The 18,340-nt window shown below is 46.5% G+C and overlaps 1 protein-coding gene across 6 annotated transcripts in view; it reads left to right on the top strand.

The window, feature by feature from the left end:
- Positions 1–5,562: 5,562 nt before the first annotated feature.
- The window catches only part of cc2d2a (coiled-coil and C2 domain containing 2A), a 233,414-nt gene continuing 220,636 nt past the window's right edge, over positions 5,563–18,340 (top strand). For 4 of the 6 annotated variants that reach the window (XM_038791608.1, XM_038791605.1, XM_038791607.1 and 1 more), the window contains exons 1-3: positions 5,564–5,913; positions 8,319–8,487; positions 16,240–16,321. In XM_038791608.1, the coding sequence (XP_038647536.1) occupies positions 8,474–8,487; positions 16,240–16,321 (96 nt within the window). In that variant the 5' untranslated portion in view covers positions 5,564–5,913; positions 8,319–8,473. Of the gene's footprint in view, positions 5,914–8,318; positions 8,488–16,239; positions 16,322–18,340 lie in introns of all 6 variants that reach the window. The other 2 variants (XM_038791609.1, XM_038791604.1) reach the window with 2 other exon arrangements.

The raw sequence follows: 18,340 nt of genomic DNA, 5'->3' as shown, positions 1-18,340 counted from the left end.
TGTGCAGTTGCTGGTAATGTTTGAACTGTCATTATAGCAAACTCCTCCGCTTCACCCACAAATTCAATATTGCGTTTTTCTGGATTCTCTGTTTTGCTGCATGATTATTCATCTGCTGTGATCTGTTGTTTCTCCTGAACATACACTGTACACATTTCAAGCCTTATCAGTTTTAACTCTTGATGGATGGCATTCTTGCAGGTTCTTTCGAATTAAAAATGCAACTAATGATTTATGGCCAGTATCAATCAGAATGTGAAGAATGAAGATGTAGTCAGCAAATTTCTTGCATTCCGATGTGACTTCTAATATCCCCATCCTGTTTACTGCGTTTCTCATCTCTGTACCTGTTTAGGTCAGTTGGCTAGACAGTTGGCTTGTGATGCAGAGCAAGACCAATAGCGTGGGTTCAATTCCTATACTGGCTGAGGCTACTCATGACGGTTCTGCCTTTTCAATCATGCCCCTAGCCTGAGAGGTGGTGACCCCCAGATTTAATACATGATGCATAACAGACAAGTCTGTGTTTTTCATCACTTTGTACCTGAAAATGTATTGTCCCTAATTCTGCCCTCTGCTATAATTGTTGGTCATTCCTGATCATAATGTGCTAACATCTCTGATGACATCAACCTCTCCTTGATTTTTCCCGAATGAATTCTGATGTGTTTCTTCCCAATACAATTCAATGTTTTGCCGTAACGACTGAAGGAGTGATTCGTTGATTTCTGTTAATTAAAAAAGAAATGTTGCTACTTGTTACCATTCCGATTAGCCTTTGTAACTCCATAATGTTCTGATTAACTAGCTGTGTGATGTGGCACTATGAGTGTTGGCTGTGAAAACTTGAATTTATTGTTGAACGTCAGTCCTGCATCTTGCACTCTTCTCAGCACTGCTCTTACTCTCATAGAAAGATAAAAAACAAGAGGAGTAGGCCAGTCTGTCGAACCTGCTCTGCCATTCATTATGATCATGGCTGATCATCTAACACAATGGCCTGTTCCCAACTTCCCTCAATATCCGTCGATCCGTTTCACCCCAAGAGCTATATCTAACTCCTCCTTGAAAACATACAGAGCGGGATTTTTCATCCATCAACTCCGGAATCGAGAAGTGCGATTGAGCGGAGAATCGGTCATGACTCCAAAATCGTGGTGGGTGCCAGGATATGCTCCGATGCCTTGATAGTGCGCAATACCTTCTACTCCGCACGTACAGTAAATACCATTTGCATATCATTAGTGGGCCTGACCTGGTATTCTCTGGGGCCTTTGCAATGCTCTGCCCCGCTGGAGGGGGTGGGAAGGTGGGGTGATTCACGATGGCTGGGGGTGGGGTGCGTCTACCTGGCCCGGGGGGGCCAGAGGATAGGCCACGGGGTCGGGGTGACCCTCCTGGGTGTCCAGGCACAGACTGCCATTTCCGTGGCCTGCAGGGTGGCCATCTTGATGTGCACCCCACTAACCGTCCTCTGTGTCCCTTGGTCATGCAGAGTGCCACTGGCCATATGGGTGCCCCGCCCCCACACCCTAGCCTCCACCCCACCAATCCCGCCTCTCACAACCGGCCGCTATCCACCGCCGGTGCAGCACGCGGTCCACCCAAGGGCAGCAGCCACAGTAACCTCTGCAGGAGGGCGCCAGAAGGGGGCCCGGAGCATACCGTTGGCATGGGCAGTGCCAGCCAATGGTACATCTGGCAGCCAAGGTGGGTGCCAGGGCCAGAGGCATCCATGGTGCCAGGGGTGTAGAGGGCAGGGTGCCAGAGGCAATGGCTGGGGGTGAGGACGGGGGTGGGGGAGGAGGGGAGGGGAAATGTGGGGGCAGGGACTGTAGTGCAAACTGGGTATCCCGATGGACCTGGTCAGGCACGGGGGGGGGTTATGCACCATGCTAACATATCTCACTGTCACCCTCTACAGGCAATGGACTTCGGAATTCAACCAACAATGCTGACCTTCATCCTCGTTGCTGCAGCCCTGGGTGATGCAGAGGCTGGACGAGCTGGAGCTGCTCGAGGAGGACAGTGCAGTGGCATAGTCTTCCCCAGAGTAACAGGAGGCAGCCAGTGTGGATGGAGAGCCAGCCATCTCCGGCTGAGCAGGGGGACAGTGCAACATATCTGCCAGATCATGGCGTACCTGACCCCACGGGAGAATGGGGTAGCACACCCGCTCCCGGTGGCCATCAACGTAATGGTTGCCCTGAACTTTTACACCGCGGAGTCCTTCCATCTGCTGAGTGGGAACCTGTCGGAATCTCAAAGTCCTCGGTGCACAGATGCATCTGCGTCAGCATGGAGGCCATATATCCCCAGTTGTCACATTTATCTCACTCAATGTTGACCAGGATAACCGGTCAGCAGGGTTCACTATTATCGCCCTGATGCCCCACATCCATGGGGTGATCAACGGGATGCATGTCACCCTGTGAGCACCAGCCCATGACAGGCCGGTCTTCACAAACCGAAAGAGGTCCCACTCAATGAACGTGCAGCTGGTATGTGACCATGAGCTCTGCATCATGCACGTTGCATCTGATACCTGGGCAGTGTGCACGATGCCTTCATCCTGACACACTCGACGATTCCTGACTTCTTCGAGATGCAACCCCAGCTTAGTGGTTGGTTCCTGGGCGACAGGGGTTATCCAATGCGGCCGAGACTGATGATGCCTATCCCGAGGTCGCAGACCGACGCGGAGACCTGCTACAATGACACCTATGCAGCGACCAGGGGCATGATCGAGCGGTGCTTCGGCATCTTGAAGATGCGGTTCAAGCGCCTGGGCCGCTCTGGAGGGGCCCTCCAGTATAGCGCTAGAAGAGTCTCCAACATTGTAGTTGCCTGCTGCATCATCAACAAAATTGCGCAGCAGAGGAGCAATGTTCATGACTTTCCCCTCAATATTCTCCAATATATTTTTAAAAATCAATTCAATTAGTCAAACAGGACCTGCTTTTTACAAATCCATGCTGGATATCCTTAATTAATTCAAATAGTGGGGGATTCAGTGATGGAATGCCACTTAATGTCAAAGGGTGATGGCTTGATTCTCTCTTATTGGAGATGGTCGTTACCTGCACTTGTGTGGCGCGGATATCAGTCAACACTGTGCTCTCTCTCTGCTTTCACTGGCAAGTTCCAAGAAACCCATTCAACCAGACAGCAAAAGCCATGATAATAAGGGCAGCACGGTAGCACAAGTGGATAGCACTGTGGCTTCACAGTGCCAGGGTCCTAGGTTTGATTCCCTGTTGGGTCACTGTGCGGAGTCTGCACGTTCTCCCCGTGTCTGCGTGGGTTTCCTCTGGGTGTTCCGGTTTCCTCCCACAGTCCAAAGACATGCAGGTTAGGTGGAAACATAGTTTCTGTAACGGGAATCAGAAAATTGACTTATTGTTTCAAAATTCTGAAACATTGAAAAAATGTAAACAAACTACCTCGAGATATTGCTTAATAGAGAAAATGATGGAAAGAATGCACATTCAGGAGGTTGTTATTTAGCATCCTAACCACACGGTTTGTTGTGTGGTCAGGGCTGGGACAGATTGGTGGGCAGAAATCATGGCCCACCATATTCCCGGCAGTGGAGTGAGAGCGCGAGAATTTTGACCCTTGGAAACTGGACTTGTGGTTTCTAATAATTAAATCAAAATGTATAAGATCATTCTTGGCTATAAATTCATTGGGCTTTTCAAACTTGGCAGCGGCAGTGAAAGGCAGAGGAATTATGAGGAATATCGTAATTTAAAAATTTAAGTGACAAGGACGCACAAGTGTAGTTTGGAAGTGAGATGTCAGAGATACTTAGTATCCATAAGGAGCTGATCAGGAATGCTCAGTACCTAGGAGAAGACGGCCAGTCTGAAGCAGGGACACAACCATTAAAAAATATTTTAGATGTATAACTACAATTAATTCCACGGAGCGCATGACATAACAGTGACAAACGGGTTGGTGCTGAGCTCGGATGACGCAAGCACTTCCCATTGCGTAGCGCAAGAGGTTTTAAAACAATCATTTGCACACACGGAGAAGCACACTGGGTCCATGTCAGTGCAGGGATGGAATCTCTGCACGCAAGGTATTTGGGTCTGCATCAGAACATGAATCCTATTCTTCATGCAAACGGATTTTGCAGATGGTAGCAAATTAAGTGAGGCAGCAGAACGGAAGAAATCCTTATGGAATGAACTAAATTTGAAATATACGAGTAGGTCAAACGACGGTGGGTGAAATTCAATACAGGCTGGGTCCAAGTACTGGATATTGGGAGGAGAAATAGCCAACACACAATACGAATATACAGCAATAGCAAAGATTACACTGAAAGAGACACAGACAGCAGTCTTAACAAACTTGTCCAACCAGAGCAGAAATCAACAAAGTCAAAAGGATGTTCAGCTGCACATTCAAAACAATGTAATAGAAGTTAAAGGATAAACTGTACAGTACTCTGCTGAAAGATTTGGTCGCTAAGCAACAAGAGGGAAAGTCAAGCGTTGAAGGCAGTGCAAAGAAGAGCCTTTCCCCCCCAAAGAACATACAACGCAGGAGGCCATTCGGCCCATCAAGTCTGCACCGACCCATTTAAGCCCTCACTTCCACCCCATCCCCCTCACCCAATAACCCCTCCTAACCTTTTTGGACACTAAGGGCAATTTAGCATGGCCAATCCACCTAACCTGTACATCTTTGGACTGAGGGAGGAAACAAGAGCACCCGTGCAGACACGGGGAGAACGTGCAGACTCCGCATAGACAGTGACAGAGCGGGGAATCGAACCTGGGACACTTGTGGAGGCTGCTCCCATTTGTCACAGGCCTGAGATATGAGGAGAATAATCTCTTCAGCATAGAATGGAGTTTCTGAAAGGTAATTAAATATAGTTTTTTTAAAAATACGGAATTCTTTTAAAATAAAAAATTGGATTAGGAGAAAGGGGCCAGGTTCAAATTAGTAAAAGATAACTTTATAATGCATATCAAGAAATTATTCATGTAACATGGCCAATAATTGGAATGAACTGTCAAACAGGTAATGGAGATGAAAACTCGGGAATAATTTAAGAAACAACTAGATGTAAAAATGAAGTATTGTAGGTTTAGTCTGGAGGATGGATTATTAAATTTGGTCTACTCATTTTTGGATCATTTGGCACATCATTAAATACTTTTGATATGAACCTTTTTATTTACTGCATGGCAGTCTAGAGAGAGCTAACATCAGTCACCAAATAAAACCAATGGTTGGCATTCTTGATCAATATCTGCCTTTCCGAGCGTTTCCAGCATTTTTAAATTTGTGTTTCTGGGTAGCCATGGCTTTGCAGACTTGCCAAATAAACCCACACTCATTCTGTAGTAATGTGCCGCAATTAAAGCTCAAAAGCAACATATAACCCCGCCTCTCTTTTTCAAAATGTACTTATCCTCATTGCGCCGAATTGGCAAACAGAGATGAGTGAAATAGCGATTTCCATCTTCCCCAACCCAGCCACCGTAGCCAAAAGAATTAACCTAACATTGCTGAGTGATTGACAGGGAATCTCTCCACCAGGCTGGCGCTCTCCCGGGTTAGAGCTCCGCAGTGAGGCCCTCGGGTTCCAGCTCCGCACTGGGGCTCCCGGGTTCCAGCTCCGCACTGGGGCTCCCGGGTTCCAGCTCCACACTGGGGGTACCGGGTTCCAGTTCCGCAGTGAGACTCCCGGGTTCAAGCTCCACACTAGGGCTCCCGGATTTCAGCTCCACACTGGGACTCCGTCTCCGCCCCCGAGGCTCCGGCTCCTCCTCGGCGTCCGTTCCGTTGATCAGTGGTTACTAAGCGAGTGGTTTCCTGGACGCAGCCGGCGTCAGTGGAGATTCAGGGTCAGGCTATTGGAGGAGAAACTAAATCAGAAATATACACAATGTAAGTGCATTAACTGAAACCCGGTTATCCATGTCCACCCCAACCTGCAGCTGGAATTCAATGTTCTTCCTTCAATCTAGCTAGCAAGCCAGCTTTCTTTTAAATGGACCAACTGTTGAATCAGCTTTGTTCTCCGGGAGACTATTCCCTAAGGTCCACTATTTCACGGTTTGAGGGATAATGTTTTTCGTTTCATCGCCAGCATTACTAGAAGCTTGGAGATGTAATTGTTCCTTCAATTCTTATACCCTTTGTCCTAGTTAAATGATGTTTACTTTCAGCATTACGTATGCCTTTTGCTACCTGTGCTAATATCTCCTTTTGTAAAAGTAAAGTTGCCATCGTCCCTTTGACAAGGGGAGCTGACTAGTGGTGATTTAGCCTGAGGATCACCACATCTCAGGCGAGGGGCAAAGTTGAGGAGGTGGGCCTTAATGGATAACCTCAGTCAGTACAGGAATTGAACCCACATTATTGGCGTTGCTCTGTATCACAAACCAGCTGTCCAGCTACCTGAACTAAACCATAGCTGGGTGTTTGGTTTTGTTTGTTAAGCACCCAATTGGGACATTTTACTAAGTTAAAGGAGGGCAAAATTAATAATAATCTTTATTAGTGTCACAAGTAGGCTGACATGAACACTGCAATAAAGTTACTTGCTGTGATTGGGGAATTTGCAAACGGCACAAAGATTGGTCAAGTGGTGGATAGTGTAGAGGATAGCTATAATCTCCAAAATGATTTGGGTGGGTTGGTGGAGTGGACAATAAAGTGGCAGAGGGAATTTAACACACACCAGTGTGAGGTCATGCATTTAGGGAGGTCAAACAGTTATAAGCTAGAGCGCTATGGAACTGGTGCAAGAAGATGGTATTATAAAAGGCACCTAGGTGTCCTTGGGACTGGCATGGACAAGATGGACCGAATGGCCTCCTTCTGTGGTAACTTTTCTATGGTTCTAAAGGCTTCATACAAATACAAGTTCGTATTGAAGGTCTGTATTGAGACTCTACTCAACTAGTTTTCTTTTCTCCAGCAAATACAAATTCATTCACATGAGTGCAAACATTTCTTCCTAACTGAAACATGTGCTCATCTGGTCATATCAAATTTTTATGTGCCCTATATTTGAAAATGGAACCCTTCTAGATTATAATGTAGTTAGCCCACCTTGCTGGCCTTCCTTGTGATAGAGTTAAGGCAATTGGTGGAAGGATCAGAGGGGATATTTGAGAAAGAGTTTTCACCCAGAAGGTGGTGGGAACCTGGCATTCACTCATTGAATTGGTTGAGCCAAAAAAAACACTTGTTTAAAATGTACCTGGATCTGTACCTGAAATGCTATCACCTGCAAATAAACTTCAGACCAGGTGCTAGAAATTGGGATTGTAATAGGAAGCCAGTTTCTATTTTTTTGCTGGTGCAGACATGATGAGCTCAATGGCCGTGTTCTGTGCTATAACTATTCTATCGTCCTATGGTTTTTAAAAAAAACGATAATGTATGGTACCATGCACAACTTTTAAAAGCTTTAGTCTTTTTTGCAATCATGTTTATCATCGACCTATATACTAATGCCACTTATTTTATGTGATGATAACCCTCAGGATTTTCCCAAAATGTATTGCTTAAATCACTGACCTCAGTAGTTTGCAAATTAATTTATTACACCTGGTCTCTTTGTTTACTCTTAGCCCAGCTTCAACCTTGGCATTCTGTTTTGATGCCATGTGGTTTATAAAAAATATTTGTGCTGACAGAAATCATTTGTTAAGATCACAAATTTGGAGTGGAATTTGTAGTAATTGGTTTGATGGAAGTTTTTAAAAAGAAGCTACTCAATACTTACTTGGTAACGTTTAGAGACGGGAATGCCCCCCCCCCCGGCATATTTTCCAATGGCAGAGGTCACACACCATTGGCCTCCAGCAGGATCTTCCAGTCCCGCCGAAGTCTACGGCATTTTGCACAACCTTTTTTCCCGGCGCTGGGGAACTCGTTTGGGGGGGGGGGGGGGGGGGGGGGCAGGGGGTCAACTTCGGTGGGGCCAGAAGATCCCACCAGCGGAAACGGCTGAAAAATCCCACTCGACATGTTTAAAACCGCAATAGTCTCATTCTTCCATGTGCTTGATCACAATCACAGTTTACTATTCCTCTCACAATCGATTATTGCTTGGGATAGCAGAATATTGATTTATAAAGCAAAATGCAGCTTCCTAATGTGAAGAGCAGAGATCCAGCTAAATTAATGCTAAAGTTGAGCAGAAAGTGACTTTTGCAATAACTGTTCTTTAATGAATATGTATTTTTGGTTCATATTGTTCAATAGTAAGTCCTCTACTGCAAGGGATTTGTTTAATAATAATACTGTACGTATAATTTGTTATGGTATCATTGTTTTAGCAGGCATTAGAAGCGGCATCGATGAATAGATCAAATTTGCTGTAGTATGCACAGAGAACACTGGAGATGGCTCAAAATTACACCTTGTTTGTGTGGTGCTAAGTGAAGACTGCATGAAAATCAAAACCACTTGATCAGTGGGTTGATTGAAGAAAATGGCTTCCATGAAGTAAGTGAAATAACTTAATTTACTTCCTCGTTCTCATTTCCTCAAAGAGGGTTGATTGTAGTGCTGTTCAAGAGTTTAAAGTAGTGATGTCCGGATGGTTTGGAATTTTATTAATTCATATGGTGTGAATGTTGCTGGCAAGGCCAGAAATATTGCTTATCCGTAAAGAAGTTGGCAGTGAATTGCCTTTTTGAACCGCTGCAGTTTGTGGGAGAGGTACAACCTATGTTGCAGTTCGTTAGGGAGTTGGATCTTGACCTAGCAACAACAACTTAACTTTGATATAGTTGTAATAAATAGCCATTTATCTGATTTAAATATGTAATTTATTCCGGCTGTATCCTTGCTGCCACTTCTTCCAGTAACATTTTGAACCACACAACAGCCTGTCGAAAGATACATTCATACAAAATTGGAGAATATAAATTATGTTATCACAGTTTAAAGAAGATAAACAAATCAAAATTGTTTCCTTTAAAATTGCTTTGGTCTGTGAACATATGATATAAAATATAATGGTAAAATAAACGTTGATCCCTTTGAGTTGAATTTATAGCTCACCCATTCAGTGTGCTCAGCTAACAAACACAAATTCATCTAGTCCTTTTTTTCAAACCAAAGAGTAATAGGCCAGATGAATGGTTGCAGAGTGAACAAAAATTGAATTCAAAAGATACAAGTCAAGTATGTAATGGAATACTCTCAACTTGCCTGGATGAGGGTTGTGGTTTCCCTAACATTAATAAAATTAGGGCTGGGTTAGATATCCTTTTGGTCTCTTGGGAATCAAAGAATATCAGGGGCTGTTGGGAAAATGGAGTTGAAGCCGAAGATCAGTCATAATCATCTTGAATGGCAGAGAAGATTCGCTGGATCAATATGGTCTGCTTTAATTCCTATTTCTCGTGTTCTTGTCCTTATGCGTAAGATGGACGTACATGTGAAATCAGATAACAAGTTTAAAAGGAAGGATGGATGGCAGGAATATTTTGTGACAAAATATTAGCACTTTGGACCTTGATTACTATTAAAAACAATAGGTCAGGGTATAATTTATACTGCTTTTCTGGTGTTTAAGATCTTTATGTTGGGAGATGCCAAAATGTGAAAGTGGCAATTCAGCTGCTGATTAAAAAAACATTCTGAAGAACATTGTATGCAGTTTTTTTATTTGACCGGAGGTGGAATATTGCTTAAAAAATCTAATGGTTACATAGTTGTGTGGTTTTTGTTAAATCTTTACATTGTAACTCTTAACATTTTGTTGCAATAACATTTATTCACATCAATTTTACTGAATGTGTTTGTTCATTGTGATCTTGCACTGATGCAGTGAGAGTCAATTGCCTACATCTTAGGCCCATTCGTCATTTATTTTAAGAAACGTGAAGATGCTTTCTTTAACCCCACACAATAAGGAGGATTATTGGCAAATCAGTGACCAAAAATTAACGTTGCATCACACCATGCCAGGGACTGTGAAATATTTTTAATCAGCTTTTGGTCTGGGGATGAAGCTAGTACACAAATGGTCAGCTTTTTACATCATGTAATGAGGGGCAAAAAAAAAAGCTTTCCTTCAGTTTAAATCGGAGTTCAGCAACTCCAGTACCCAGTGGACCTTGGGACTTGTGCATTTGCACTGGCTGGGAACTGACTGCACACATGCAGTTTGAAACTTTTTCCACTTTCAAGCCTCCGGCACATGTGCTGGCCGGGAGATGGTTACACATGCAGTTTGTTGAATTCATGCATGCGTCTATGTTCAGTATGTTCACATATGTTCAGTAATTTCATCCACGCTTTCTGATGTGTTGGGTACTCTGGATCTGTGGAGACTGCGTTTACCTCAGCAGTAACACATACAGGCTACCAATACTTGAAATAGTACAACACTATTTTATTAAGCTAGGAACTGTTGAACATACTTTCACTGTGGGTCGACACTATGTTAGATTAAACTGAAGACCTATGCCTATCCTAACCAGTCTATACTATCAGCACATGGTAAAGATCTGTTCTACAAGCTGTTAGCTCTGTCCTTCTTAGAGGCTGCATCCCGAATGAGTGGGAAAACTTATGCCCTCTGTCTTTATAGTGAGCGTACTCTAACTGGTGATTGGCTGCTGTGTTGTGTGTGTTGATTGGTCTTGCAGTGTGTGAGCTCTGTCCTTCTTAGAGGCTGCATCCCGAATGAGCGGGAAAACTTATGCCCTCTGTCTTTATAGTGAGCGTGCTCTAACTGGTGTGTTGTGTGTGTTTATTGGTCTTGCAGTGTGTCAATCAGTGTGTGTCTGCACCATGATATACTGATGTGTATATTATGACAGTTTCTAAAATAATGTTAGATCTACCAAGCCAGGTTTCACTCTGGGATCTGACGTGTGCATATTAGCATCAGCTAGGACTTTAACAATAGTCAGAAAATGCCTAGAAAGAAAGAAAGACCCAGAACAAGAAAAAAATGCCCATAAAAAGTACAGACCATATGGACTAAATGGGGTACAGTTAAATAAGTAGAATTTGTTTTGATTGTTACTCTAATGTAGCTTAATCATTCACCCCAGGCCGAATTTCAACAAATGTTTCAGTTTATCTACGGAAAGATCAAAGTACATGAGGCCATGTGTGAAAGACACAACATTCAGTTAAAATCACAGGGTGGTTCAGTTATCATACCATTCTGTTGTACTATCGTGCAATTAGGTATTTATCTGTACTATTGGTGGAGCCAGTAAGGGGTCTGAGCAGTCATGACTCCACCCAATGTTTTTTTGCATTGGCCAACATGGGTTTGGAGGATCACTTCCAGCAACATCAATCCTTACCCTTCAGGCTCCAGGTACCGATTGTTCCAGGCTCCATCTTTAGACTAGAAAAGTAGGCATTTCTTGGGAAGTAGTATGAGCTCACAAGTACATTAAAAATGGGAGCAGGGGTAGGCCAACAGGCCCTGAGCCTGCTCCACTGTTTAATAAAATTACTTTGACATCAATTCCACTTCCCTGGCCTATTTCAATATCACTTAATCTATTTAATGCCCAAGAGTCTATTGCTCTCAGTCTTGAACACACTTAAAAAAAAATAAAACATTTTTATTAAGATTTTCATAAAATATAAACACCAAAGCCATATTAACAAAACAACCATAGTAAAAACCAAAGAACAACAACCCCCCCACCCCCCCTGCCCCTGCCGGGTTGCTGCTGCTGCCGGCCTATTTCCCTACCGTTCCGCCAGGAAGTCTAGGAAAGGCTGCCACCGCCTAAAGAACCCCTGTACTGATCCTCTCAGGGCGAATTTCACCCTCTCCAACTTGGTGAACCCTGCCATGTCATTGATCCAGGCCTCCACGCTTGGGGGCCTCGCATCCTTCCACTGAAGCAAAATCCTACGCCGGGCTACTAGGGACGCAAAGGCCAGAACACCGGCCTCTTTCGCCTCCTGCACTCCCAGCTGCACTGCAACCCCAAAAATTGCGAGTCCCCAGCCTGGCTCAACCCTGGATCCTACCACCCTCGACACCGTGCTTGCTACCCCCTTCCAAAAGCCCCCCAACGCTGGGCATGCCCAGAACATATGGGCATGGTTTGCTGGACATCCCGAGTACCTAGCACACCTGTCTTTGCCCCCGAAAAACCTGCTCATCCTCGTCCCGGTCATATGAGCCCTATGTAGCACCTTGAACTGTTTGAGGCTAATCCTCGCACAAGAAGAGGAGGAATTCATCCTTTCCAGGGCATACGCCCACATCCCCTCCTCAATCTCCTCACCCAGCTCCTCTTCCCATTTACCCTTCAGCTCCTCCACCGAGGCCTCGTCTACCTCCTGCATTACGTGGTATACGTCCAAAATCCTCCCTCCTCCAACCCACACCCCCGAGAGCACCCTGTCCCATACCCCACGTGGGGCAACAGAGGGAACCCCTCCACCTGCCGCCTGGCAAACCCTAACCTGCATGTACCTAAACATGTTCCCTGGGGGGAGCCCAAACTTCCCCTCTAACTCACCCAGGCTCGCGAACCTCCCCTCCACAAACAGGTCCCTCAACTTCCTAATACCTACCCTGTGCCTGCCCAGAAACCCGTCATCGATGCTCCCTGGAACAAACTGGTGGTTCCCCCGTATCGGGGACTCCATCGAGCCCCCCACCTCCCCCCTATGCCGTCTCCACTGCCCCCAAATTTTGAGGGTAGCCCCCACCACCGGGCTCGTGGTATACCTTGTTAGAGGGAGCGGCAACGGCGCCGTTACCAGCGCCTCCAGGCTCGTATCCACACAGGACGCCATCCTCTTCCATGCTGCCCCTTCCCCGTCCATTGCCCACTTACGCACCATCGCTGCATTGGCAGCCCAATAGTACCCACAGAGGTTGGGCAGCGCCAGCCCCCCCCCCCCCCCCCCCAAATCCCTGCCCCTCTCCAAAAACACCCTTCTCACCCTCGGAGTCCCATGCGCCCATACAAATCCCGTGATACTCCTGTTAACCCTCCTAAAAAAGGCCTTCGGGATAAGGATGGGAAGGCACTGGAACAGGAACAAAAACCTCGGGAGCACTGCCATCTTGACGGACTGCACCCTACCCGCCAGCGACAGCGGTAACATATCCCACCTTTTAAATTCCTCCTCCATTTGCTACACCAACCTTGTGAGGTTAAACTTGTGCAGGGCCCCCAGCTCCTAGCCACATGGACTCCCAGGTACCTAAAGCTCCTCCCTGCCTGCTTCAGTGGGAGCCTATCAATCCCCCCCTACTGATCCCCGGGCGCACAACGAACAGCTCGCTCTTACACAGGTTGAGCTTATACCCAGAAAAGCCCCCAAATTCGCTGAGAATCCTCATCACCTCCGGCATCCCCCCCACCGGGTCCGCCACATACAGCAACAGGTCGTCCGCATACAGCGACACTCGATGCTCCTCCCCACCCCGCACGAGGCCCCTCCAGTTCCCCGACTCCCTCAACGCCATGGCCAGGGGCTCAATTGTTAACGCAAAGAGCAAGGGGGACAGGGGACACCGCTGTCTCGTCCCCCGATACAGCCGAAAGTACTCCAACCTCCTCCTATTCGTGGCTACACTCGCCATCGGGGCCTCATAAAGTAGCCTCACCCAGGGGACAAAACCCTCCCCAAACCCAAACCTTTTTAACACCTCCCACAGATACCCCCTCTCAACCCTATCAACCCCATCATAATGACATTCAGAAGCCTTCGTATGTTGGTATTCCACTGCCTTCCTTTTACAAACCCCGTCTGGTCCTCGTGAATGACCCCCGGCACACAATCCTCTATCCTTGTAGCTAAGATCTTTGCCAGCAGCTTGCCGTCTACATTTAGCAGCGAGATCGGCCTATATGACCCACACTGCAGGGGGTCCTTGTCCCACTTAAGGATCAAGGAAATCAGCGCCCGTGACATAGTTGGGGGCAAAGCCCCCCCCCCCTTGCCTCGTTAAAGGTCCGAACCAACAGGGGGCCAACAGGTCTGCATACATTTTATAGAATTCGGCCGGAAACCCATCCGGCCCCGGCGCCTTCCCCAACTGCATGCTGCCTATCCCTTTGACCAGCTCCTCCAGCTCAATCGGTGCCCCCAGTCCCTCCACCTGCCCTGCCTCCACCTTCGGAAATCGCAGCTTGCCCAAGAAGCGCCCCATTCCCCCCTCCCCTCCACCGGAGGTTCAGACCGGTACAGTTCCCCATAAAAGTCCCTAAAGACCCCATTAACGTCTACCCCCCTCCGCACCACCTTCCCATCTCTATCCTTCACTCCCCCAATCTCCCTGGCCGCGTCCCGCTTTCGGAGCTGGTGTGCCAGCATCCTGCTGGCCTTCTCCCCGTATTCATACACCGCTTCCTGTGCTTTCCTCCACTGAGCCTCCGCCTTTCTGGTGGTCAGTAGGTCGACCCTGGCCTGAAGGCTACTCCACTCCCCCAGCAATCTCTCCTCCGGAGCCTCCGCATATCTCCTGTCTACCCTCACCATCTCCCCCACCAATCTCTACCTCTCTCTCTGCTCTCCCCTCTCCCTATGGGTTCGGATGGAAATCAACACCCCTCTAATCACCGCTTTCAATGCCTCCCAGACCGTCCCCACTCGGACCTCCCCGTTATCATTGGCCTCAAGGTACCTCTTGATATAACCACGAACCCTCCTGGCCACCTCCTTGTCTGCCAGCAGCCCCACCTCCAAGCGCCAGAGCGGGCGCTGGTCCCTCTCCTCCCCCAGCCCGAGGTCCACCCAGTGCGGGGCATGATCCAAAATGGCTATGGCAGAGTCTTCGGCAGCATCCACCCACGAAACCAGCCCCCTGCTCAGGACAAAAAAATCGATCCTGGAATAGGCCTTTAGCCACCTCCGCACTCAAGTCCTGGTAGATCCGCACCACCGTGTTCTCCCACTTGCTGCTCCGCTCCTTCTTGGCCCACCGAAGCACGCACTCCCGATCAACGAACCGGTGGAACCGCACCAGCACCGCCCGCGGCGGCTCATTCAGCTTGAGCCTCCTGGCCAGTATTCTGTGGGCCCCCTCCAGCTCCAAGGGCCCCTGGAAGGACCCAGCTCCCATCAGCGAGTTCAACAAAACGACCACATAGGCCGCCAGGTCCGACCCCTCCAGCCCCTCCGTGAGGCCCAGGATCCGTAAATTTCTCCGCCTCGACCGGTTGTCCATCTCCTCGAACTGCTCCTGCCACTTTTTATGGAGCGCCTCGTGCATCTCCACTTTCCCCGCGAGGGCCGGGCCTCATCCTCCCTTTCGGAGGCCTGCTGCTGCAGCTCCCGGATTGCGGCCCCCTGGGCTGTCTGAGTCTCCATCAGCTCTCTGGTGGTAGCCTTCAGCGACTCCAGCAGCTCCACCTGAAGCTCCTGAAAGCAGCGCCGAAGAGTCTCCTGCTGCTCCTGCGCCCACTTCCTCCACTCCTCGAGGGCTCCGCCGGCCGCCATTTTGTTTTCCTTCCCCCGTTTTTCCAGAGACGCTGCCACCGCTTCTCTGCTCGCCCCACTCCTAGTCCGGACCATAGAACCCTGGGGATCTACTGCAGACCCCTTCCCACGTCGGGAATCGTCGATAAAGCACGCTGGGGGCCCTGAAAAGAGCCCCAAAGTCCGTTTCTAGCGGGAGCTGCCGAACGTGCGGCTTAGCTCCGCATAGCCGCAACTGGAAGTCAGTCTTGAACACACTTAACGACTGAATATTCCCAACCACCTGGAGAATGTCAAAGATTCCAGAACCTTCTCAGTGAAGACATTTCTCCCCATCTCAGTCCTACTAGTGACAATAAAAGATTATTACTATTAAATGCCCAGTCACAGGCTATGACTCCTAATTCTAATCACTTCAGCCAATAAAAACAGTCCTTCAGCAAATTCTCTCGGAACATTTTCCTCAGAATCTTACACGTATCACTGAGTTCACCTCTATTTCTTCAAAACACCAGAGAATACAAGCCCATTCTACTTGATCTCTCCTCAGGAAAACCCTCTTATCCCAACAATCAAAGTATGGCCAGTAATGCAGTGAAGTTGATGTAGATAGGTTGACTCTCTACTTTCGCCCCGTCATTATGAATGGAATACAGAAGAACCAATGACTGCTCATTCACTACATAATTGAGATAAGGTTATTGTTTTGAATGCTATTTTATTAAGACAGTTTAAATCAAAGTTCCTATTATAGGGGTCAGATACAAAGTGATAAATATAATATGCGCTTCAAAATATATTCTACTCACAGTGTATCATTCCTTTCAGTAATCTTCGTGAGAAGATTAAAAGTAAGCGCAAGGCTCTGCAAGCATCTCTAGCTGTAAGCAGTGAAGTCACTGACACTCGGGTAAGTGTGTAAACATCTATCAGAGTATTTTCTTGAAGATGTATGATGTGTATAGTAGATTTGATGATGGTATCGAAATGCAAGTAATAGGTGAGAGTTAAATACAAAGGCTATTGAGAGAAGAGAGCAGTTAATGGTCAGTTTGTGATCTTCACTGAATGGTGCCGCTCACCCATGTGAGATTTGGTTCACAACTTAGTTGACGGCACAGACCCATGTCTTTTCAATTTTCTTCCAATACAATATACCGACTGACCAGTAAAAGTCATAGAAAGGTGATTGGGGTAAACATTTCAGTCGATCCTTTTGTTCCCCTTGTTCAAAGACCTCAGCAATGAACTGTTGACGCTTCCTGCCTCGTTTCTATTCTGGTCAGTGCACTTGTTGAACCATTGGAGCTTGCCACCCCCTGTTTTTGATCATTGTTTTTAATTCTACATTTTTCAAATTCGACACACTTCTGAAAAATGAAATGATTTAAACGTTTGTTACTCTCCACAAGGATGAAGACATTTCACTTATTAGTGATTAAATGTAGGCCCACATTCCAGGCAGCATGATAGCATAGTGGTTAGCACGCTTGCTTCACAGCTCCAGGGTCCCAGGTTCGATTCCCGGCTGGGTAACGGTCTGTGCAGAGTCTGCACATCCTCCCTGTGTGTGCGTGGGTTTCCTCCGGGTGCTCCGGTTTCTTCCCACAGTCCAAAGATGTGCAGGTTAGGTGGTTGGCCATGCTAAATTGCTCTTAGTGTGCAGAAAATGTTAAGTGGGGGTTACGGGGATAGGGTAGAGACTTGGGCTTCAGGAGGGTGCTCTTTGTAAAGGCTGTTGCAGACTCGATGGGCTGAATGGCCTCCTTCTGCCCTGTACATTCTATGGAATCTATGAAATCCCATAAGCAGTGTTTGCAAGATCCAAGATCACAGTTGCTAGGTGAAGAGATCATCTGTTCTTTGATCCAGACACAACATTTGAGGATAACAGCAAGTTTCTGGATTGTGCGGTAAGATTATGGTCATTTTGGTGGTAGTACTCATTCACATCAAGCAAACTTTCTGGTAGGAGATTGTACTTTCAGTAAAGTTTAGAGACCTTCAGTTGTGGACTTTGATATTCTGCCTGGCTCCAGTACCATTGTTGAAGTAATTCATTGAATGCGGAATGCTTTGAGATGTTTGACAGGTAGAAAACAATATTATCACAAGTATTCCTTTCAATGCAACCAGAACTTGATGGTCTGAGTTATAAGGAGAGGCTGGATACAGGAGTGTTCAGAATCCTCCAGCATGTAATTCTCTGCAAACCTAGCTGAGGAAGTCTAGAAAATTCTACCAGGTGACCAATTTTTGACAGCAAAATGTCAGATTAGTGTTAACTAAGGAAAACTTGAAGCCAGCTTGGGAGGAAACACCTGCAATTTTTCATTCTTCAAGTATTTTATATAAAGAGATTCACATTTATAAAAAGAGACACATTTCTAGTTACCGGAAGATCTGTAATCAGAGGACCCATTCACTAAGAATCAGAAGCGAGATGAGGATTTTATTTTCGCTGTGAGTTTGTACGATTTGGAACTGTATTGCCTGAAACGGTGTTGAATGTAAATGTAATAATAAATTCAAAAGGCAATTGTATATAGACTTGAAGGAAATTTTTGCAAGGCTATCCAGAAGGAGCAGTGAAATGGAACTATAACTAATAATTGTTTTCAAAGAGCTGGCATTATCATGATGGGTGAAATGGCCTCCCTCTGCTGTAAAAAAAAACACTAATTCTTAAAAATAAAACTCATTCAACTTTTTTTACAATTGAAGTGTTGGGGAAGCAATACTTCCTGTTCAAATTTGAGCGAGAGAGAAAGGAACACATTTATAATCACAACCGAGTAATCTTTTCTCCACATAGACCACCATTGCCCTCCTACACTCACCAGCTTTCACTATCCACGTAGTTCAGAATACTTTCAAAACGTAGAAAGGTGGTTGACTAACTGATGCCTCAGAAATTGGATTGTTCCTG

The sequence above is a fragment of the Scyliorhinus canicula genome, chromosome 3, assembly GCF_902713615.1.
Source record: "Scyliorhinus canicula chromosome 3, sScyCan1.1, whole genome shotgun sequence".
NCBI lineage: Eukaryota > Metazoa > Chordata > Chondrichthyes > Carcharhiniformes > Scyliorhinidae > Scyliorhinus > Scyliorhinus canicula.
This window is presented reverse-complemented; position numbering and strand designations above follow the sequence as displayed.